Genomic DNA, 24,915 nt, shown 5'->3' with positions numbered 1-24,915 from the left:
TTTCTATCAAATTAAGCCACAGGTACGTCAACATATTAAGCCAATATAATCTGATACTGCTGCCAAAACAAGCAGTCATATCGCCTCTCTCGCCCCTGCCTAGTTTTGCTCCCATGCGACCTCCTCCGTTACGCTGGCACAAGCAGGAGCACCGCCGCATGCTGAACCAGACAAAGGAAGGGATCTGGAGGAAGGCTAGCCTGATCAGAGTGGAAAATTAGGTGGTTTCACCCAGAATCAGGCTGAACCATTGCCTTTTTCAGCAGTGATGCCAACTGATGTTGTTGTAAAGTGGGCATCAGGCGACAGCCTTAACCAGGGCAGGGAATACGAATTTATCCAAGCTGTAAGCCCCTGTGCTAACTTCATACCAGCAGCAGGAATACAAATGATCCGCGATCCGGCGTGAAGTTGGGGTAGTACAGACAGACGGTCCGTGATCTGGCGTAAAGTCTGTGGGTACAAACTGACTTCATCAAACATTCTTCATCCACTACCGGCAGCTCTTAAACCTGTGTTACCAAATCAAGGCCAAACTGAGTGAGATCCATTTTAGGTCTTGAAAGAGGGGAAAAAAAAAAAATAGAGGAAAGTTGCGTAGAATGTAGTTCTGCCAAGTGACGGTGCTTTCTTGCTGTCAGATGGGCTCTGACCCGTGGTGGCAATACATCAGGATGCCAAAATACTCGGTGATTACTTCTAGGGAACTGAGTAACTGAAGATTATGGCTTTTGTAGCTACTAGCATTGTCAGGTGGCACGATGCCACTTGGCCTTTCAGTAGTGAACTACCTGGCCATTTTTCGTTTCTTCCCAGCTGTCTCCCGTTGCTGTGTTTGCACGTGTGAGACCAGGGAAGCCGTATTCGCAGAAAGGGGAAGAGAAACCAAAAGGTGCCTGACGATGCGTGCCCGTACCAGGAGGCCCTTCTGCGCCGTCGCCCATCGGAAACCCGGTGGCTTGGCGGAACCGTAACTCCGGCCTTCTTGGAAGCTCCACCGCCGGGGAGCGCGACGTGCGCAGCGCGGAGTAGCAGCCAAGTTGGGAACCGCTTTCCTCCCTGCGTCCCCGCCTTGTTGCCCGAGACCTGCAACCTCCCCCTAGGCCCGGATCTTGTGAAGAAAAGCAGGTTTTCCCCCACCCCCCGCTGCGTCCCGAACAAGCCGGGGGAATCGGGCGGCGGTCCCGCTTAGGCGGAATGCGCGGCAGGCGGGGCCAGGCGCAAGTTGCGTGCCGCGTATTCCGCCTAAGCGGGACCGTCGGCGCCGCTCAGGCGCAACCATTTTTTTGCGCCGCGGGGGCGTCCCGCCGCCCCGCTCGGCGCCTCCCCTGGCGCCGCGCCCCTCTCCGCTCCGCACGGGGGCGGGGCGCGGGCGCCGTGCCCGCTCCGCGCTTCCCCGCTGCGGCTCGGCTCTCCCTCCCCTCCCTCTTTCAGGGCGGTGGTTGAGGCCGGCGGGAGGTGGGGTCGGCTGGGCCGGGCCGGGGAAGCCGGCGGCGGTCAGTGTGGGCCCGTTGATGGCAGGCTGGGCGGCCGCGGCGGGGTAGGGTCGGCGCGGAGCGGAGCGGAGCGGGGGGCCCGGGGAGGGGGGGAAACGAGGAGCCGCAAACCGGCGGGGAAGGCACGGAGGCGGGGAGCGCCCTGCAGCCCCGCCGCGCCGCGGCCCGGCGGCCGCCGAAGTTGCTCCCCGTCCCGAGGGGGAGCCGGGGATCAGGCGGGGCGATGATCTTCCCCAGCGGCAACAGCAGCGCGGCGGGCGGCAGCCGGACCCCGTATCGGAAGCAGGTAGGAGCTGGGGGGGGGGGGGCGGTTTGTGGCTCCCGCGCCCCCCCGTGAGAGTGGGGGAGGAGTGGGGTGGCGACTCGCGGTAGTTGCAGCTTGCAGCCTGGTAGCTTCTGAGAGCTGGGATTTACGAACAGAAACTTTTTTTCTTTTTTTCTTTTTTTTTCTTCTTTCTTTTTTTTTCTTCTTTCTTTTTTTTTTCTTCTTTCTTTTCTTCTGTCTCTTCCCCCCCCCCCCCCCCCCCGAAAAAAAAAGACCTGCACCGTGACCTTGCGAGTGCCCGGCTGACCTCAGCGGCGGGCCGGCCCGGGTGGCGGGGAGCGGAGCGGAGCGAGGGGCCGGGGGCTGCCGGCCCTGCTGAGCTGGGCAACGAGCTAAGGAGCCGGTGCTGCAGCGCGGGCCGCGGGGCGAAGCTTGGGGCTGGGCGTGAAATGGGCGAGAGGATCGCGGCGCCTGGTTTCTTTGAAGCAGCCCTCCGAGAGCCCTGCGCTTCGGGCTTGGCCCTTCTCCCCCCCCTTGAAGCGCACAAGGAAAATCCTGTGACATTTTAGGGGCAGGCAGATCGCTCTGATGAGCTCAGAGTGCTCGCGTCTGTGGGGCTGTGCTGAAGGAGGTATTTCTTTGTTTGTTTGTTTAGTCGCTGGAAATAAAATAGTTGGAATAGTTGGGTTCCAACCTTGCTGCGCCGTTGTCTCTTTGGCTGCACTTTTTACTTTTTTTTCACCCCCAAAACGTTGGCCTGAATGTTACCTTATTTACTGTGAAGCGTGTTATTTTTCACTGACTCTTTGATTTAAAAAAAAAAAAAAAAATCTTTTTAAGCTCATCGGAAAGCGTGCTGTGTGTTTGTGTGCCAGAGGGTAAATGGAGGAGAGGTCACTGACAAGCTCCCGGCTTGACAAAGCGTGCCAGAAATACTATGGCAGGCTCCTTTCCAGGTGAGGAAAAACCCTTCCGTGTCTGTGGCTTGTGGCAGCCGGAGCGAGGAATTTGACGGGCTCGGCTAGCAATACTGGGGCATTTGTCCCATTTTGCTCAAGGTCAGGATTCATTAAGGGCAGAAACAGGAGTTGGGATCTCACTGCTGTGCACGGTGAAGGGTTTCATAGAAATAGTGGGGAAATGGGCTTCGAAATTCTGAACTCCGGGTGCGTTGTTGGGACGGCACGTGATCTGCGAGGCTGCCCTGCGCAGTAGTGAACCTTAGACTCTCGTATTTTCTTCAAGCCTAGACAAAAATTGCAGCTTCCTTTCTCCTTCTCCCTTATTTCGTAGAAATACCTTTGCGATAAGAGTCACCGGTGGGTTATCCAGGCAGCGCTCCACAGATGCTGCCTGACAGTGCGTGGAGTTATCGGCGTACGGCGTCCTCGAAGCGCTCGCATCCGCGCGCCGTGAAACACGCTGGGCTGCGCCTGCCGGGTTCGGTTTGGTTGTGGTGAGTGCCCTGGGTACTCCCATGCTGAGGGTCCTGTCCCAGTTACCGGGTACCGTTCCCTCAGCCCGGGGCCGGGTCCCGGGGCGGGCGGCGGGCCCCGGTGTGCCCGCTTGGCTGCCGGGCTGGAGCCGGCCGTAAGATGCTCTCCTTTTCACTGCGTGCTCCTTGGATTCGGAGAGCTGAAAGGGCCGGCTGAATGAGGAAAATAAACAAACCCTTTTCTTCCCGACAGGCAGAGAAAGAGCTGAATGCGGGGGTATTATGTGGGCTTAAGACCCTGGGTACCAAAGGTTTCTTTTGTTAGTCTGTGGCCATTCTCTGCTCGAACACTTCCTACACAAGGAGCCAGGGCCTGTGCCTTTCTCCGTTTAAGTCCATGGAAAACTCCCATTAACTTCATTCATGTAGACTGTGGTCGTTTGAAGATTGACTTTCTGATCTCCCTTTCACTGCGGCCTCACCTGTGGGGCTGAACTGATGTCAAACAGTGCTGAAGAGTGTTATATCAACTCTTGATAATTAAGAATTGTCCAGATTAAGTCTCTGCATGCTCTGTGTAACCCATATTCAGACAACTGAATTATAATTGTGCTTTAGTCTGAGACGCTGGGCACTGTTAGTGTAGGAAAAGTAGTCTACCATCGTCTCTAAAAGGATTTAGATTTCCTGTGTTGACAGCATGTAGTATATGAAGCTGGAAAACATTTAACTAACTTAAAAAAGAAACTAAAATCTTTTGAGTAGCTCGTACGTCTCTGTTAGCATTGTAACATGTGATATCAGAATAGCACTTCAGCTTTAGTATTTTCCTGTTTCATTTTTAAGAGTCCATAACAGATTCAGGTGAAAAGATGAGTGATTTCTGGGTAAAGGGCAGGGCGATACTCTCTTGATTTATTTTTAAGGCACTGTAATGTAATGTGAAATTCTGCCTTCATTTGGAATATTGACAAAATACCAGTTAGCTGTGGTAGGTCCAGAGCTTTACTCATGCTGTCTTTTTGTTTTCCTAAAGAACTATGTTTTGTTTTATAAATGAATCTGTGCTTATAGTATTATGCTTGTTATCTGCTGTATCTATTTCAGTGTGTAGCTCAGGCATGTAGGAGCCAGCTGATATCCTCAGTTTCAGGTCAGATTTGATGGTCGAAGATTGGTTGGTGCCGAATCTTTTTCTCTCTTTTGGAGTACTTGTAAGAATACTAAAATACGGTTTGTGAACTTGTAGTTTGGAAAGGATTTTCTGCATTATTCGGCAGACAGGCATATTGGAAATACTCTTAGCAGGCTTAAAAAGTTAGATGTTGCTTAAATGAGTGGCAGCTCACCTGAGAATTGTCTTGAAAAGGAGATTCAGGTCTAGTTATAGAACGAAAGCCACACAGTATCTGCAGTAATAACCTATCGCAATGCTCATCGCCAGGTGCCCTATCTGAAAAAGGTAGGTGTAAGCTAATATTTTTACTAACAAGGTTACTTGAGCTATGCAAAGAATGCACATGCGTGCATCCGTAATGTGAAGGAAATAAAATGACAGACAATATCCTGCTTAATACAGGCTTTCTTAGCTCTCAGTTTGGGTGTGCTGAGAACGTGGTGATTCTCGGTCCCTCCTCCCACTTTTGTTATTCTCATGTAAATCGGGCGGCGCTCCTCCGAAGTAAATATTTCTGCGCTCTGTAAAATTATCGTAAATGGAAAATTAGGCTTTCTCCTGCCATCTGCTCCTTGAATCTGCAGAGCCAGTGCAGCTATTTGATTAGGGATTTGAAATTGCTTTGTGCGGGGAGGTTTCTCTGCTCTCGGGTTTCTGGAAGAGGAAGCCAGCAGCAGCTCTGGAGGCCTGCGATGGAGGCGAGCGTGGGGTCCCACCTACTACAGACACCCGGGGTGCTCGGGAAGCCCCGCGCGTCGCTGCCTTGTAGCAGCTTTGCCCAGTAACAGTGTTGTTACGTTTTGATGAATGTAATGTTTATCTCGCCAGCGTAAGGAGATTTACATAGTTTACTGCTTTCGAGCAGATTAACTGGGCGTAGCTGCACGTGAGGAATTTAACACTGATTTGGTGTTTGCCTTGTGTGAGGAGAGACATACAAAGCTTTCGGTTAATCTTTTCGTGCAGCTCTGTTAACATCAAGTGCTGTGTCAGAGGTCGGGTTTTGTCAAAAGTTGAAGGTGGGTTTCTAGTGATGGTTAAATGAAGAAAGCTTTTGCCAGTCTTCAGCTAAAAATGTGGATTAGCTTTTCACTATATCTATAGGTTTAACATATCAGGAGGCTACACCTGTAATCCTGCTTTATTATTTCCCACTTTCCCAGTTGGTGCTGTGTGTGGTGTCTGTGTGTGCGAGAAGGAACCTCATTAAACTTGTAAGATCTGGGCATGGTCATAACTCGAAACGTGCAGCTCCACAGAGCAGGCTGCGACCAGGCGGATTCCACATTACACCTCTTGTTTGTCTACACGGGGGGAGGCTGAGGAGCATGAGAATGAACAGATACCTTTCATTACCTAAATAAATGGGATTAGTTTATTTGTTTCTTTCAGAACTATCAGAATTAATGTCGTTTTGTAGCATCAGCCTGTGCTGACAGAGTCTGTTTCCTTCTACATTGTATCCTCTACATTGTATACTATGTTAAAGGGTCTACTGGGTTTAACAAGACTCCGCTCTTATATTAAGTACCAGCTATTTTAAATTTTTAAGTGCATCTATAAGATTGTTTGTGAAGTTCTGCTTTATTCTCAAGGGAGCAAAACTTCACAGTCAGTGGGTTTCTATACTTGTGACACAAACGTGAATGAAAGAAATAAAAGGAAGCACCTTATCTTGTCAGGCATGATGTTATAGATTATGAAAAGCGATATGATTGTCTTATCTGTATTTAGCAATTTGAAGTTTTTGTTTAGTATTTCTAACAGAGGAACAATATATTTTTGTCGCTTTGGAAGTGTTACTGTTTGAAGTATGTGTCTTTGCCATTAAGCCTCACAGGGGAGGGAAAATAGAAGTCTGTGCCTTGAACATCTGCTGTTTTGTTTTGGGTTCATTTCCCCCCCCCCCCCCCCCCCCCCCCAACTTCCAACTGTTAAAAAAAATTTGCTTGAGTTAACACATTTCAGAAGGGTTAGATACTTTAAACTAGGAGTACTACGGGGAGGAGAGGGGAAGGAAGGAAGGAAGGGAGGGGAAAATCCTTTCCTGAGAGCTTGAGATGGCTCCTAAAACATCCGCACAGTGCTGCAACCAAGTAAATAAAAATAATAATCGTTTGACAAGATAACTGTCTCAGTCTGCATTCCCCCCCCCCCGTCTTCATTAAAATTGATCTTTACTTGTTACTTGAGCTGGTGTATAACCAAAGAAGTCAGTGGAGAATAGGAATTTTTTACTGGCTTTCTGTATGGCTCTGTTTCTGGCTTCTTATGGATGTTTTTCTCTGTTTCTACCTCAGGTTATTTTTGAAACGGCTTACTTAGGGGACACTGTGAAGACCTATAAAGCTGTAGTCCTAACAAAGATGTGCATGGAGATGTGTTTTGATGTTGGATGAAGAGTGTTGGTCAGAAGTTTTCTAGAAAGCCAACAGAACCACATTTAAATGCTCTCAGAAACCGTGCTGAAGTAATTTTGAGTTATTTTGCATAGGTTTCAGAATGGCAGTGCACTGCGGTAATTGTAACAGCCCTGCAGAAGCCACTGTATTTGCAGCTTCCTGATGCAACAGGAAAGGGAAGGGATGAGTTACAAATAGGAGAAAAGGGGTGGAGGGGGAAACCATGGGTTAGATAAGCACAGGTCTCCTAACCCAGCAACTCAGGAAAACATACGCACAACAAAAAAATTCTGTGCTGTAGGGGCTGGTTGCTGTGATTGGCACAGGTTTAGCTCTGTTTTCCTCAAGAGACTGCAGTTAAAGCAGTGTAGCTGCAGCTGTGTGTTGACACACAAAGTAGTTTTAAACTGCAGTTGAAGTAATTGAATGCAGATGAGGGATTGCTTTAAACACATTCAAAATGAACTAGGTTCATGTCAGTTTGGGTTAGCTTATTTATAGCGGTTTAAATTCAGTAACATTTATGGCAGTTTCTGTAAATTGATTTTTGACAATAAAACTTTATACCAATTTTAAGGCCTAACCCGTGCACTGGCTTTAAAGTATCTAGCAAATGTTTTGAAGTGTTATAAGCTCTTCAAAACAGAAATATAATTACAACACTTCAAAAATGTCTTTTTCTGAATTTATGATGTAGTATGAGGATATATGAGCTCTGTGGTCTGTTGCAAAATAAAAGCTGATAATTACAGAGATGTACAAATACATAATAGTATAATACATAATAATACCTTTTTGTTCAGGTGTCCTCATAAAAGCAGTGTTGTTTGCTTAGCTATAGTAGTTTAGGAAATCACTGGTGTGTGTCTTATTTGTTTAAAGTATCCTGCTTTGGAGAAAAGATGTGTCGAATAGGGTGGGTGTTTTGATTTGACTTACTTGGTTGGTAGAACCGTAGAACTTTCTGAGGTTGCAGTGGAAACAAATAACACGTTATTCTGGGGGCGCTCGTTTGGAGTTCATGTTCTTTGGTCAAAGAACAGGGGAAACAGCAGGGCAAGGTGAGCATCAAACTTCGTCTAGCCTGCTATTTACCTGTTTGAAATGAAATGCTGCTTTACAGCAACTAAACATACATAACTTTTTATTTGTCATTGATTCTGTTTCTTGACAGTGTCTCTTATTGACAATGACACTTTCATACCTTATTCTAAGCGTTTTTTCTGTTTCTCCACTTAGACATGAATGGGATTTATTTCTTTCCTTACTGTCTATTGTTTTCTGTTCTTTTATATCTGAATCTCCTCTACCATATGGTGCTTTGCTTCAAGAAACTGGAAACATGACTCCTTAGGTTAACTACAGCTCATATATCCTGTCATCTGGGTACTACAGCGTAACAGTGTGAGAATTCAGTCCTTTAGGATATCCGAGGTACCTGTGTGGCACTTCCATTTTTAGTGTGCTTGTGGAGTGAAATCCAGGATTTAGGTGTGAGTCTGGGTGAGTGTTACATGGAGCTTTTCTCGGGATGGTTAGTCACTGCAGGGCACTTCTTTCATGCCTGAGGTGTTACTAGTTCCCAGGAAGGCTGCTGCAGCTTAGTGGGGTAGTATCCAGTTAACTGTGACAATCTGAAGCAATGTTTGTAGATGCTTGACTCCTCTGAGGTGATTTGGAATCCTGTTTTAGGGTCTGTCTGACCCACAGGAACATTCGCAGGTTGTGCTTGTGCCGCTGCAACAATCTGAAATCACTCAAAACACCGGGCAGGCAAGAGTAAAATCAAATGCAGATCCTTGTTTACAAATCGAAGAAATATAAAATTCTTAAAAGTGAGGAATGGGGAAAAAAAACCCCTAGAAAAGTGATGCAGGACCTGAAGGTTTCCTTTTGCCTTGTATGCAGCCCAGTGGCAGACAGCCTCCAGTCTTCTGAGGGAGACTCCGTTTATTGTGCAACCCTGTTGCCTTGGGTTGTGTTCACAGGAGAGACTCTGACTTCAGGCTCTGCATTTCCTTTTATACTTAACCCATTTGGAGGGTAAAGGGTAGAGGTTTCTTTCTGTTTTTTTAAGTTGGTATGCCTCTTTCAGCAGGCAGTAGGTTGTTTTTTCCTGCATTGGAAGTAGTAATGTCTCTTGGGCATCACCAGGTGCAGTGCTGCCTGCCCGGGCTTCGCAGTGCTCTGCAGCTAAGCACTGAAGAGATGGTTGGTGTGCTGCAAAGGAGATTTAATGCTATGATGGATAAATTTCAAGTCTTGTGGTGTTTTTCTTTCTCTTCTACCTATACATATAATTTGTTAATAATGCTTTAAACAGTTGTGTAACAGATTTTTCTCTGGGCTACTGTTGGAGTGGGGGAGGCCCTGTTATTTCAACCACTGCAGGTGACTGGCAGCCATGTGGCCTGTGCGCCCATCTTCGAGGATGGCCATGGCGACCCATTTGAACCTTAGCTATTCACTTAGCTAAGGTTCTAACTAACTGATTACAACATGAGACTCTTTAAAGTACAGTGTGGAAGTAACATACAGTATAAATTTGTGTTAACTTGGCTCTCTGTGGCCGTGGGATAGGAGGGACAACAGAGCGGGTGTGCCGTGTGTCTGTGAGCGTATCACTGGGCTGGGAATGTCCCTCCTGCAAGCCCGGGATGGCAGCACCCACACCGGGTGAACCCGGGCTTCGGCAGAGCCAGGCACACAGTCCCACAGGTTTCTGTCCATTAGGAAAGCAGCTGCCAGCAGGACGAAGTTCTTTGAAGTGTTCAGCGGTCTGTCTTCCAGATGAGTTCAAGAAGAGTTCTAAAAATGTGGGTCTGAATTTTAAGAGTTTTGCTTATGCCAGTGCATGTTTACGTACCCAGTGGTGCCGCTGCCTGTGGTGAGACTACTGACATGAACAAGTGCTTATTGAGGCAGAGAATCAGACTTCTGAACTTCCCCAGTGAGAAACCCGAGATGAATGGTTGGTGTATCCTAGGGCTGGTATTAGACTGACATTCAGCAGAATCAAATGGTATTTAAATTGCTTTGATATTATTCCATCCAATCTACTTGGTTTACATGATCCTCATTATGAAAGTGCTTGTCCGTATTTAAAAATACTTTTGCGTAATTTGGGAAAACTGTTTCAGTTGGGTATTAAGTACAACTACTTAGCTACTAGCCTTTGAAGCAGGGATGGGTTTTGGCTTTTCTTCAGCATTCCAGGAGATGTTGCTCTGGGTGCTACTTATGAGAAACGATTACCAAAACTGGATTTTTAAAAAAGCATTTCTGCAGTGTTCAGCTTAAACAAAAAGATACGCAATAACTGTTCCTTTATTGACTTAGGGCAATAACACCTCCAGTGCACACATACACATGTACATATTTCAGAATTAGGGACAATTTTTGAAAGGAGAAAACCAGCAGTGTCCTGCAGTACTGACGAGCTATAGAGCGTGTTTGAAAGCTTGAGTAATTTTTATGATGAAGAATACCAAGGTGCCATTCACTGTGTAGAATTTCACAGAATCACAGAATGGTAGGGGTTGGATGGGACCTCTGTGGGTCATCTAGTCCAACCCTCCTGCCGAAGCAGGGTCGCCTACAGCAGGCTGCACAGGACCTTGTCCAGGCGGGTCTTGGATATCTCCAGGGAAGGAGACTCCACAACCTCCCTGGGCAGCCTGTGCCAGTGCTCCATCACCCTCAGAGGGAAGAAGTTCTTCCTCCTGTTCAGGTGGAACTTCCTATGCTTCAGTTTGTGCCCATTGCCCCTTGTCCTGTTGCTGGGCACCACTGAAAAGAGTCTGGCCCCATCCTCCTGACACCGACACCCACCCTTAAGATACTTATAGGCATTTATAAGATACCCTCTCAGCCTTCTCTTCTTCAGGCTGAACAAGCCCAGCTCCCTCAGCCTTTCCTCATAGGACAGATGCTCCTGTCCCCTCATCATCCTTATAGCCCTCTGCTGGACTCTCCCCAGTAGCTCCTCATCTTTCTTGAACTGGGGAGCCCAGAACTGGACACAGTACTCCAGATGTGGCCTCACTAGGGCAGAGTAGAGGGGGAGGAGAACCTCCCTCGACCTGCTGGCCACACTCCTCTTAATGCACCCCAGGATGCCATTGGCCTTCTTGGCAGCCAGGGCACACTGCTGGCTCATTTTAGTTGGTTAAAGGTTCTAGTGAAAATTCAGGGCACACCAGGGCAGCAAGAGAAGAATGCAGTGGTTTTTTGGTTGTCTGAAGTGCCCTAGGAGCTGCCTCCATTCCCAGTTAGACTATTCCATGATCTTGTGGAGGTTAATGCAAGATGGAAATGGTTCAGGAAGTCATTAATTGTTTCAGCATTATGTTGATGTTATAATTGCTATAGTGACAAAATCAGGTTAACTTTTGAACCAGACTTTGTCAGATTGCCAACAAACATACTGTTCTTAGATCTGTCAGGTGTGGAGTGTCGTGGTCTCGGGGAAGTCACTAAGGAGAGTGGCTTAGTCATTAGAAAAAGCACTTTGTTTTCTCATGTAACCGTTCTTTACATATTCTGGTAAGTTGTTGGGAATTCCCTGCTCTGAAGCTCCTGAACATTTTGTGCTTTCTGCTTCAATGTTTCACTTGCAACTTCATTGTTTTAGTGTTATTAACATATGGTTTTGTATTCCAATATATAAGATGATGGAATGGAAGATCTAGCCTATCTGCATGTTTTATGCTTCTACCAGAAGTCCTTTTTTTTGGTGTGACACTTCTCTGGTGACCTTCTTTCAAAATTACTGAATCTTCAGAGCTGATTTCCATCTCCACCTTCTTCGTCCCCTTAAAGTTCATTGTTGAGTCATTGTCTTGGGTGATGAAAGTCCCAGGTCAGCCACACCTATAAACTTCTTTCAAGGACAGTACAGGGATTAAGATTGTGACATGAAGTTCAAATTGTCCTGTCAATGATATTTTGGATAATCTTAGGTAAATTGTTTAGGTTTGGCTGTTCAAAAGGTATTTGTTAAGATAGTTTCCTGTCTCCCATAGATTTTGTACAGATGTACTAGCATTTGAAAGTGGGTCATATTACAGCAATTAGGACTAACTATTTTAAATATATATACATACACACATGCATATGTAGATGTATACGTTTAAGTCTGTTCTCTAAAGCTCAGGGTAGAGCAGATTATTCATAATAATAAAACTTTATGTTCAAATTGTGCCTGTCATTTACTGTGTGCGTAGTTTCTTTACAGTCTATAGGAATGTTCACATGAATACTGTTATTGATATTTCCAGACTGAGAACAATGGGTGAGTTCGTTTTGGCAAGAAACTGGACTGGTGAAACTATCTAGGACTCTAGTTTTAGAAAGGAGTAGATACTGTTTTTCTGTTAGCAATAGATGTCTTTATTTCTAAGCAGAAGTTTAGTGTACAGAAAGGTAGAGTTCAACCATTAAAATATTACTGAGAACAGGAATAACTCCATGCAGTTCTGTGGCCTACTTTTTGCAGACTTTTTATCTAGATAGTTTTAGTAGTTTAATGGTTTTGTGGCCTTATCTTTCCTACTAAATTAACTCCTTGTTTTCTGTTTTTTCTCCTCTGGGAAGTCGTTATTCCAATATTCTGTTGTCCCATTTTAATTTTGAAATCTAATTAAATTACATAAATTCAAATTTGGCTTATGTTTTTCAGGAAATGCCATGCATGGTCTTTCAACTTCAATATACTGTGACTGTTGTAGCAAACTAATGATGACTTACAAGATTATTAGCGTTAAACATCCAATGGTTGTACAGATTGATAAGTGGCAGAGGTAGGATTGCTGCTAAGAAAAGTGGAGCTGAATGTTCTTATTAAAAATATAATTCCTTGCAGTTGCCTGCAATGTAGGACAAACCTGAAAGCAGATGCTCAGGACTGTAATTGTGCAGTAAGTAGAGGCAAGTGGTTAATTTACCTCAAAGTATTAGCTGTTAGCTGGGCACATTCCCTTTCACTGCAGTGTGTACTTATCAAGAATATTGTCCTTTGTCTATAACTTTCTGATGTGTTCGGGGGTATGGTTCGTCAGCTGAATTCTTGTACCAAGGACAAGAAAATGACTAATAAAGCTGTGGATGAGTTGGGCTCTGTGCCCGAAAGAACTGGTTTATTCCTGACTGGTGTTGGACACGTTGTTCGTCCTTTCTAGCTGCAGGCAGCAGCAGCAGCCATGGTTCAAGTGCGATGTCCCTTCCCCTTCCAGAGGCGCAGGCTGTCTTGCATGGGTGCTGCAGTTGTGCGTGCCAGCTGTGCACAGCTGCAGATGCGCGGGCTTCGACAGACAGTGGTGCCTGCTGTAAGCACTGCTTGTACCACGGCGGCGATTGTAGCTACAACTGGTTATATGTCTGAGTTAGACTATTGTCTATGCTGCCAGGGCCAGTTCATCTTGGCAGTCCAATTCCTCATAGATTTAAAGTTTTGTACTAGCAGCACATCTGGAAGCTTTCCTAGGTGTTATCTAATTCTTGCGTTTTTTCATTTCAGAATTAGCAGTGATCTGTAGTGTTTATGAAAGTGATTCATTGTGCTGTCAGACATTCACCCCAGCAGCTATTTGGAGTGTTGCTTCCTTTTACTTTTAAGATGCACCAAGGAATGGCATCATGCATTTGCTCAGCATACTGTTGCTAAACATTTGTAACTTTACATCCAGAAACTTAGTTCTGAAGTTAAGGGAATCGTTAATTATCATGCACGGTGAAGTCACCAACATTTTAATTTTAGAATAAATCGTATCGTGTTGCTTGAGTTTCAGACATCCGAATGATATTCTTAACCACCTAAACCACTTTTCTCTCCGATTTAAAAATCTCTTAGAGTTGAAAAATAGCTGCATGAGTTAAAACTGTAGTTTAAAAAAAAAAAGTTTATCTCTTGGTTCAAACGAAGAGTGAAGTTTCAAATTAGAAGGCAAAATGCGAGGGAAATTGATGAGCACTGTGGAATCGAGATAGAATAATTCTGCTGTTTGCAGTATTCAAATACAAATTCCAGATTTCAAGAAGAACAGGAAATGATAACTAAACCAGACGTAGGTACACATCTTTTTTTGGAAGTGCATGCACAAGGATTTTGGAAAAGATTGTAAAGAGAAAATAGAATGTATTGGGTCTAATAAATGATAAGCATGTACCAAAGCATCGTGCTTTAAAGAATGAGAAAAGACTGACTTGGGTTTGTTTCAGATAAGGTTATAAGGAAAATCTGACCCTGAGGCCAGAGCAGTGTTGCTGCCTGTGGTATGTACACAGGATTTCACCAAAGTTTCAGCAGACAGGTTTGTGCATGCTGCTTGTTGACTTACTTATAAGGCTTAGTTGCAGACATAGGTACCACATGTATTTGCTGCAGTTGTCTTAGTTCGTCTGTGTAATTCAGAAGTTGGTTTAATTCCTGAGTGTTAGACAGCCTCATGCTGTTTGGTTACCCGTTTCATGAGTCAGCACTGGTGGGGAAAAGAAGCAGTCTGCACTTCCTTTTTTTTTTTTTTTTTTTAGCGAGGGTGGGGACACCAGGAGGGGGAAAGAACAGCGGTGGGGGTAAGGCTGCTGCTGCTGGCAGTAATACCAGCTCAAGCTATTCCTTGAACTGCCTTCTCGGTTTGTGGGTCCACAGTCATGCTTAGCCTGCCATCAGTCACGTCTCTTCCTCGTTCCTGCCCCTGTACCTTCTGCCTTCTCTCATGCTTGTGTCTCTGGAGCAATCCAGATCACAGAGCTAATCTAGTGGAGATGCATAGGGCCAGGAGCTGTTCCATCGCACTTTGGTCTTAGCCAGACTTAGGGGAAGGCTGGCTTGAAAGCTGAGCTGGCAACAGGGCCGGCAAAGTCATCTTTGTACTGTATTTGGTTCTGCACCAAAACCAGCTTATTAGACCAGCAGATCTAACCACCAGTGTTAAAGCTTTTTGATTTCCTTATGCTGCCCTTTTGCTTTTCCCTATCTGCACATCCCAGATCTCTCAGAAAGTGCAGTTTCTACTTTGCAACTCTATCAGGAGTTGACTTTCCATGTTAAAACACCCTAACAATAATGTTTGAAGGCTTTCAGCTTTCTGTACTGTTTTTGGTTGATCCGATGCCACATTCAGACCGTCAAAGGTCAGTACAGATAAATCGACCCTAACGGGCAACTAGATGTTGACTGGGGAGCTCCACCAGAAGTAACCTACCCTTGGAAATCTTGCCCTAGTTTTCGTGGATGAATCTTCAGTTTTAATCTTGCCTGCCTTTACAGCTTTGACAATGTTATCCTACTGAGGGAATACTGGTTTCCTTATTTATAAAGAGAAACAAACTACTATTTTTAAAAGCGGGCTCATGTTCTGGGTTTTGCTATGCTGAGTTTAGCAAACTCCTTGCTATGTTTCATGAAGACCCCAGATTTGTTGTGTTTGCAGTAGTGTGGTGAATTGTCCTAATGCATGAAAGGAATCCTTCTCATCTGTGCACCCTTAATCACCTCCATTTAGGAAAATATTTACATTTTTAATAACTTTGCATAAAGAGGATTACGTTTACTAATTGATTAGATTCCCTAAGTACCACTTTTAAATAAAATGCATCATGTTCCTATTTGTTATGCCTTAAAATTCAAAAGAGTTCATCTGCAGATGGTCTTAAACTGGTGCTCAGCAACACTGAGCTTTAAACAGATTTCTAAAGTCAATTTCAGGGCCGTGGAGGTAGACATGCTGCCCGAACTGGCTTTCATCAAACAGCAGAACAGTTTTGCTAGAAACAGCTTGGATCTGTTGAGACTGATGCTGAGCAGATGCTCACAAGCCCTGCTTGATCCAAGTTGAATGGAATTAAATAGTATTTGTACTATACTAAGCATTGTGTTCTGGAGTATCCTCGGCCCAGTTTCCTCAAACGGTGCTGGAAAAGTGATCTCTCTGTTAAATATGCTGCTAATGAAACAAGAGATTTGTGTATTACTGTAACATTTGAAACTAGCCTTAAAGAAACAAAATAAATGCTCTTTTTCTGCTCTTGTGCATAGAAATTGTCTAGCTGCAGAGAGGAAAAGATGTTGGAGGGTATAATCATGAAGTACTGTGAGATGCAAAAGGCGTACTGACTGGAAATGTGAGGAGAAAATACTTCTCTCTAACTTCTAGGAAGCTAAACCAAGCTACAGTTGTAAATTAGGAATCTGAAATCTAGAGACAAAATTTATGACTTCCTTGGCTTTTCCAGGAGAAAATTGTCCAAATGTCATTGTTTTCCTTCTACTCTTCATAGCACATGGTTTCAAGAAAGCAGATCATAAAAGCTTGTTGAAGGAAGAAGTAGAGTCTTGCCTTAGCCCTCAGTGTTCAAACAACCTGTAGTTTAACTAAGATTCAAGTAGATGGCATACACAAATCTAAAGGAACGTAGATATAACTGCTTTATGGGTGTATGCTCACACGCGTATGATTTTTAAAGGCAAAGGAGTAGGATGGTGATAACAAATCAGAGAAGGATTCATAGTTTCTTGCTGCTCGTCAAGTTACATTTTCTGCTCCTAGTGTTTCCTGATCAGCTGGGGCCATCTTAAGTTGTCTGTACCATCTTAGCAGCATTTTCTGTAGTAATTGCAGCCGCAGGAGAAGTGGTGTTTGGTATCTGTCTGAACCGATCATCAGCTGGATGAGCTGTACTTGTTTCTGTCTTTCCCGGGAATTAAACATAGCTGCTAAACTGGGTGCAGAAAATGGACAACTCCTTACCTAATGAGTCTGATGGTTGAAAAAGTTGCCCCTGATCTCCCTCGTGTTCTAAAAACGGCTACATTGCTAATTTAGTAATACTTGTCTGCTTCTGTTCAGTTTGGTGTTTGCCATGGAGGAGAATCACATTTATGGAGGTATGGCCACCCTACCGTAAAGAATCACAAGTTCCATGCCAGACCATATATGTATGTGTGTGCGTATGTGCATATACATACACCACTTGGAGCAATGTGGTCTCAGCCATGGACTCCTCGAATGTCAAAATACCATGACAAATTTAGCACAATCTTGGTTCCATTTCTACTGAAATTTAGTTGATAGCTACTTCAATCTGTGCTGAAAAAGTTGTAAAAGTATTTTACGCTTCCCTTTTACGTGACTGCAATGTATAGAAGGTAGTGGGGTGTGAAACCTGGGGTTGTATTTAATCTGCACTGCTATTGTTTCTTGAATTAGGTATGTGCTTTCCTAGCTATACCTCAGACTTGCCTTAATACTTTGCCACAGTGTTGTGTATGTACTCTTCCAATGTGTTGATGATAATGTATTGTATCTGCTGCATTTTATCATATTGCAGAATGAGAACCACAGGGGCGCTTTTTGAAATCTCAGAAGTAAGTAACAAAAAGATGAAGGGAACTTTCAGCCCAGCACAGATCATGCTGACCTCACTTCTATGGCAAATACTAGAAAGAGCTATGGAAATACTTGCAGTGGAGTCACTAGGAAGGGCAGTGAAGCTCGGAGTATGTTTTCCTGTTCTCCAGCTCCTGGAGGAGTCATTAATTTCCATGGAAAGTGATGCAAGATGCTACCATTCTCGCTGAAGTTGGTTTAACCGTAACTTGGTGTAGACACATAACAAGCTACTGAGCAGCAGAATTGGACCTTTTTGGTATCGGTGTTACAATAACCTTTGTGTTGTAGTTGTGCAGTATATCTGCACTGCACTGGCTTGTTCTTTCCTGATACCTCTACAGGAGTTAGGCCTGGAGACACAGAAATGCGATAGACAATTAAAAAAGGAAAAACGTTTGCAAACTGAGTAGGAGGGATACAGCATAAATTGTGCAGCTCAAAAGAACTGGTTCATAGGGTCATTCCTATTCAGTCTTGATGATGAAGTCTTACAAAACTGGCTTATTTTTCTGCAGGTTTTTTTCTGACATGCCACCCTTCCTCCAGCTGGAGATGCTGGCTGCAATGAAATGGGCCTAGTCTGTCAGAGAAAGGTTAGGATTTAGGAATGTAGAAGAAAGGGCCAGAGCCAGGTTCCTGCACTGTCCCACCTACGTTGTCAAAGAATGCAGCAGGAATAGGCTGGGGTGTACTGTACTGGGCTACCTATTAAATACTGGCATAGCAGAAAGATGGCCTTGCCAAAAAGAACATATATTCTCCTCTTTAAAATAGAATGGAGGGATGCACAGTAATAATGCTGCCGCTGTGCTGGGTGTCGTATACTGCCCAGAAGGAACCAGCAATCAGAAACAAAGGGATTTTGATAGGAATTGACTCCCTCATACATGGTTGGACACAAGTTCTTAAATTTATTTTTTAACTTCAATAAACAGAAAATGACATAGCGGATCCCATGTCAGCCAAAAGAGCCATCTGTGGTCTAACCCTGTGACAAACAGTATAGCAATAATTCCAATGCCACCAACAGTGTGGAGTTTGCCAAAAAAGCAGATGCTTCTTTTGACATGCATCTTCAGTGCAGTGCCATTTCTATCCTATAATTGTTGTCTATGGAGGGAGGGTGAGTAGGATAGCCAGATGAGCAGAATGATAAAATTGTAGTCTGGGGAGAAAAAACAAGAGTTTGGAAAATGATAACAAAAAATAAAAAAGGAACACTATAAAAATAATTTTTAAAAAAGCTGAAATAAAAAAATTCAGAACTCTCCTATGTGCTTCATGAAACCTGTGACAGTTTTTAAGTAACAGACAATAAATACTTGCAAGAGCTTATCAGAAATCTTAAGTCTAATAAAATATGGAAGAACAGTAAATAATATTTCAGAAACTTTTCTACAGTTTTTTTAACTTTTCAAAAGAAAACGTCCTTCTCTGTTATTTGAAAGAACTAAAGATCAGCCAAACGTACTTTTTTACTGTCCTGACAGTCTTTGTAATACAGATATTCAAGGAGTTCTCTGAATAATCCAAGGTGAGTATCTACGTGTCTTGTATTGTGCTATTTTTTTAACACTGTGCTTATACTCATCAACAGCAGCTTCATGAGATATGTAGACTTAGCTGGACTAACCACCAAAATACAATGATAGATGGCGTCCTTAATTGTTAAGAAAAGAGGATGGCTTCATCAGTGTTGCATATTTACTACTTTATGAAATTAAAAACTTCATTACCTACACCCATAAAAATATGTATTTTAACATATCATAAATAGAAGTACTTGAAAACAGTATGTTTTTGATCACATTGAATATTGTCTGTGGCCTCATTTGTCAGCACTGGAAGTAAAAGGTCATACCAGGCAATGACAAAAAAGGTGAACAAAACAGCAGTTGAGCTGCAGGTCTGCATTCTTCTGATAGAAGCGTCTGTCCTCTGAACAAAAGTAACTGCCTTGTGTGATGCAGGAAAGTCTCACTGCCAGAGCTCAGTTTTAAAGGATTCACTTAGAGAAGCGGTTGCCTGCTGTTTCTTAGTTTCGTACAAGGGAGACAAAAAATACACAGGGTAAATCCAGGTCTCTCATTTTCCATGGGTTTAAGTCCCACCTGGTGGTGCTGCTTTTGGTACGTTACTTCTTCCCATTACACTGTAAATGCAGTAAGAAGGTAATATGTATTATTTATTTTCAGATCTCGGTACACTTGTTTCCAGATTCCATGAATAAGAAAAAATAATTGACACTTTTTCTTTGCATTTTTTATATGGGAGATGTATGATTGTTTTTAATTTTTCTTTCTAAAAAAAAAAAAATTATAGGAACTTTGTATTATCTGAATCAGAGCACTATTTACTAGTTTGAGGTATTAGCGCACCTTCTGATCATCAATCTTGTTTAGGGTAACGCCACTTATTAAGCAGTGGTTAAAACCAAAAATGTTCAGAAGCACCATGAATTTGAGGGCTGGGGGGGAGGAGGAGGATGCGATAGGATCGATGATGCCTTTCAGTGTGCCTGTTGCTCGGCTTCCTCCCCTCCCACAACGGTGCGTGCTGAGAAGCTAATGAGTTTATTAGCTTGTGCTCCACTCCGGTCTGCACCTCGCTTTCTGCTACGAAGTGCCTTAGAAAGGGAACTGCTGACATAGGCAATGCTTCCTTATTTTGCTGATGAAAGTGTCACGTGGGACAGGGTTAGAAGTCTCAGTCAAGATCTCTAGATACTCGCTGCTTCTGCCTTACCCACTAAGCTGGTTGCACTGGCAGTGAAGAAAATTAGATTGTTTTGATGCGATCTGGTTTTGACAGATTTATTCTGTCTGATTTTTTTGTCATTGTGTTATCTTCCAGATTCTTGTAAGCTGATTGTTTGATAATGTGTTCCAGCCTATTTCCAGAATTGAAGTTGGGCTGACTGGTGTGAAATTCCCTGGGTCTTCCTCTTCCCCTTTTAAAAAAGAATAAAATAAAAAATTGCAAGACATCTGATGGCTGACAGAGAAGTGAAACTATTTATAGGAATTCTATATGTGCCAGCTGCAGTTTGGCTGGTTGGTTTCTTTCATGTTCTTGGAATTCAGTAACGTTCATGAAGCAATTGTTCTTTTCTTTGATGTTTCATCTGTTTTGGGCTGACACCTGAAGAGTTTTTAAATGGTGGTAGTGAGTAGGAGTTTTGTCTTTAATGGATGCTTAAGCAGAGTCCCATATACAGTGAGAAGGGACCACTGTGACCTAGTTTTGAGATCTCCGAATCTCTTAACGCTGTGAGCACCAGAAGAGTCGTCTGTTCGAGACACATATGCAAATGCCACATTTCTGCACTTTTCCTCTTGAACCTCATAGCTGCTGCCTTCAATGCTAAGAAACCTTCCATGTGCTTATCGCTGGCCTTTCGTCGACTCCCCTGGAAATATGGCCTGTGCCACTATGTAGGACCTTCCTGCTAGAGTATGATGACTCAGTGTGGCCTCTCTCCCATCACACAACCTGAGACATAAAAAGCTTGTTGCATCGTTTTTGACTTAGAGTCTGTAAGTACTGTCTCCTGAGCTGCTGTTGAAGTGCTTGTGAGCTGTATGGGATTTGCCAGTTCTGATGTGGCCATCCCTGGTCTGGTGTTACCTGCTGCATGCCACGGGGGTTTCCAAGTTAATTGCTGTTTCAGTTGAAGCATTTCTCCTACCAACGGTATCGTGGACGTTTCCTGTTGTGGGGAACACTGTGAGATTTTATAGCCTGCTATTAACATGTACCAACAGATGCAAGGGAAGGGATGTAATGCAAGGGAAGAATTATTTTTATTATTTGTATTCAGTGTCACATGCTGGACTTGCTACCTGTCAGAGGCTTGCATCAACCCATTAGTATGTGAGTTAAGCCTCTTTGAAAATGAATGTGTTTTGTTCTAATTGTAATTTGAATCCTCAGGCTGGAACAAAAACTTTAACGTAGTCTAAGGATTCAGTACCATTTTCTTTGTGGATCCTGAGCAAAAGTCTTGGCTGGTTTCACTGAAGGAAGCAGTTCTGCGTATTTACTAGAGCCAAGAGGGAAGGTGACACTGAATTCTTTTGTGTCTATTGCTCAGTGAAGGGCTAATCACAAAAACATGTACATGCTTTTTTGTCCAGTAGATCTTACTACCAAGCTTTCCTCAGGTACTTCAGCTTATTGATTTACTATTTATGTTCTTTTAACATAGACTAGCTGTTGGATTGCTGTAGGTTGTTCAAATTTCAGAAGCTGAAACTCAAATATTTTGTTTTAGATGTGTCTATAGCTTTGTCATGGCTAGGGTATGGCACTAATTTATTGCTTCAGAGGATTGTCCAGGGAATCCAGGTGTAAAACTGAGAGGGAAGAGGATACTGTGATTCATAATGAGCATTACAAGGGAGAAGGGTTGATAGCACCTGCAAAGGAACTGGACATAGCCCAGTTCAGCACGCCTGTTTCTCTCCTCTGTGATACCTTTTGTGCTGTTGGTGTGGCTAGTTTCACGTATCCAGCACCTTTTATTTGTCTGTGGGCTAGGGGAGTCGGTCAGTGGAGCACTTAAAAATCCCTGACGGGATAAAGTCGGTGGAGCAGGTGAGCTGCTGGGAACTTTGAGCTTTTTCATTGTTGCTGAAACTTTGGAAGAGCTACTCTGAACCAGGAGGAGCTTCCCACATCCATTGCTCTGTTGTTGCAACCTCTCCTGCTGTCTCCTAAGTCAAACATATTTTTTTTAGTAATAATAATGAAAAAACCTATTCTTGGAGAAAAAACTGTTCAGTAGCATCAGCATGAGTTTTGGCTTATAATTCAATGTGGCCAGGATTGTACGCCCACTTTTTCAAGTGTCTTCATAAAAAGTAAATACATGGATTTGGAGCTTTGTTTCATTATTAGCAGAAGATTGCTGTTGCATTAAGCTTTAATATGTATAACTTAAATAATATTAGTTCCAGCTCCTGTAAAAATATGGGAATGTGACATTTTGTAACAAAAGGGAATAGTTTACTGCTGTATGTTCTGTTGTTGGTAATTGTTGCTTCCTTGTGATAACAAGTTTAGTCCTGCTATGTTACTGTGAAGGGTGGTTTGTCCTCTCATCGTCCTGAGGAAAAGGAAGTCAGTGGGGAGAGAGCTTGGGTTATAACCAGAATAGTCTAGGGGTGAAATTGTTAGGACTGTGGATTGTCTGGGCTGTGACTAAGGGTTTGTGCTCGACTTTCTATTGTTTCATTGCTGATAGAGCCACTCTCCATGAAGATCTTTTGAGAGGGAAGCTGAGAAAAGCACCTACTCACTCCTGCATTTCCGTATTTCAAGGAAGGGCTTCTTAAATGGCTCAGAAGAAAGGTATATTGACTGCTTTCCTGGATTTTGCTGGAAATGTGTTTCGTTGTTGCTGGCAAGATGGTTCAAATGAGTTAAAACACAATAGACTTGAGATGAAAGGCAATATTAATTAAAAAAAAAAGTTAAAGTGAAAATAACTGGGTTTTTTGTTTGCTTTCATTGATATGTAGTGATACTCATCTATGTTTTTGTTTGCTTTTAGTGCCTTTTAGTATGGGAAGACTGTCATCTGTGGTTAGAAAAATAGTTTTCATAGGACTTGGCTATAACGTACAGGCAAGAAAAAGGGCTTGACCCTCTATTTTTATCTTGCAAAACTCCTCTTAAAGCTTATGTGCTAAGTATTAAAATTAAAGCTGAGGGGCTTTTTTCCTTTTCCTGTTCAGTGTGATTTTTTTTTTTTTCCTATTTTTGGAGCACTGCACTTGATTTTTAACCTGTTCATTGTAGTCCATCATTATCATAATGCCAGCTGTAGTAAGTGGGGCATGGTTCTTCCATGCCAAGATACAGACGGTTTAGAGAGCTTCTTGGGAGCAGCACAGGGCTGGATCTCCACGTGCTCCTGGGCTGTCTGTGATATTTCGTTAACAGGGAGAGTCTCTGCTTGATGCCAGCCTCCACCCATGGGGTCCTGCCTCTTCCTGGCACTTATTTGTTTCTGCTCCGTGTGGCTGGAGCACCAACACCCATATTTGCTGTCTAAAGGAAGATGGAATAGACTTGGATCCTGGGTGTGCAAATAGCTCTGTATGATCACGAGACATGATATTCATGGTCCCAGCCTTGTGCAGTAAACCAGCCCTTGCTGGAGTAGTCCTGTCGACTCTTGCAGCGTCGCTGTGAGACCATGTTCTTCACCTGTGCAAAGAGAGGTTAAAGTCAATGGTTTAAAGGAGGAAAAGGGGGCTGGTCTTGGGGTTTTTTTTTCCTCCCGAGGAGATTTGCATCAGGAGTCTGGAGGGCCCAGCTTGTGAGATGCTTTCTGCACTTCATATTGGTATCATCCTGAAAATGCTTAGAAAGCAGCTGACTTGCTGAGTTCTCCTGTGACAAGTGCTGACAGACTGAAGAACAACAGTCGGAGAACCTACGCTAAGGCAGGAGATGTGAATACAGCAGCAGCAGATCTTCCTGTTTCTACTGGTTGACTCACGTCCACTGAGAATTGGACTTGGAGAGGCCTCCAGAAATTCAGTTTGCTTGCCATGACATTTCAGACATGATGATGGAAACCATGAAACAGAATAGTGCAGGACACTCAAAATGGCTTCTCCACTAGAGCTCTCGGGTTGCAGGCTTAGACTAAGTGATGAAGGTTTGATATTTCCTTATCTAAAGGAAGGTGATAACGCAACTGTCTTCATCCGTGAACAGTCATTTCTGTTAAACATTTGGAGTTCTTCCTTCTGATTGGGACGTAATTTTATTCTAAACAACCTCCTGTTTCCTAAGTTGTGCACCGACTGTGGCAGTGTCTTGCTGCACTAAATGTGGCATCTTCTGTTTCCCTGCACCCTGGCTTTCGCTGTACATGGAAAGCTCTGTGTTAAGTAGATTAATAAATAAAAAACCAACCCCCTAGTTAATCCAGGAATTTTCCAGATTCATGTAATTTAATGCTTTTTGTCACTGTTGCACACATCCACAAAAATAGATGGTAGTTTTTATATCGGTGCCAGTTACTGAAGGTGCTGTTTCAAGACGCTGTTTGGTGAAATCGGGGAGGTTAGGCAAAGCCAAGGAGGGTAAGCGGGTAGCTGAAGCTTGGTCACCTGAACAAAGGTAGGCAAATACCAGTGACAAAAGTTTGAAACTGAGATGATCCAAGTAGCAGTTCAGGCCAAATCAGACAGTTAATGTATGCTGTAGTTTATGGTTTGAGTTTAGAGTAGATGTGTGAGAACTAACTCTGTTGTTAGAAGTCACGGTACTTTTCCCATCAGGAATTTTAGCTAAGCAAAGGAACTCATAATTAAGTGCTACCATGTTACATAACTTCGTAGACATACTTTTATAGCACGAAGTTAGAGACTTAAATGGATTGCTACCATAATAGTCACGCTCTGTTTTGGGGCAGTCGTTATCCAAGTTATCTTCTGCTTGTTGGAGTTTTCCCTGGACTTCTGTAGTCTGAAGGCAGCAAGGATCAGTGTCTTTCAGCTCCCAGGTCAAAGGGATTTCTCAGGGTTGTTCAGTTTTGTTATGGTTGGGTGGTTTTTTTCTGTGTTTTTTTCCTGTTGACAGCGAAGAGATTCTTCTCCCCCTTGGCAGGCAAAATCCTGCTCTGACTCATTTCCAGTTGTTAAGCATAGAGTGGTTTGTAAGAAAGACAGGAATGGTTCATATAAAGATGAGTATATTCTCCAGTTGTTTTTTGGTACTTGTGATTATTCC

The 24,915-nt window shown here is 43.6% G+C and overlaps 1 protein-coding gene across 3 annotated transcripts in view; it reads left to right on the top strand.

Moving 5' to 3' along the window:
- RBMS1 (RNA binding motif single stranded interacting protein 1) overlaps positions 1-24,915 on the top strand; it is a 153,740-nt gene that overhangs the window by 52,764 nt on the left and 76,061 nt on the right. Inside the window, exon 1 of one of the 3 annotated variants that reach the window (XM_075430315.1) lies at positions 1,606-1,782. The exons of the other annotated variants lie outside the window; for them this stretch is intronic. Coding sequence (XP_075286430.1) covers positions 1,720-1,782 — 63 coding nt within the window. The 5' untranslated portion in view covers positions 1,606-1,719. Of the gene's footprint in view, positions 1-1,605; positions 1,783-24,915 lie in introns of those variants that run through there. 3 annotated transcript variants of the gene reach the window in all.

The sequence above is a fragment of the Opisthocomus hoazin genome, chromosome 9, assembly GCF_030867145.1.
Source record: "Opisthocomus hoazin isolate bOpiHoa1 chromosome 9, bOpiHoa1.hap1, whole genome shotgun sequence".
Lineage (NCBI taxonomy): Eukaryota > Metazoa > Chordata > Aves > Opisthocomiformes > Opisthocomidae > Opisthocomus > Opisthocomus hoazin.
This window is presented reverse-complemented; position numbering and strand designations above follow the sequence as displayed.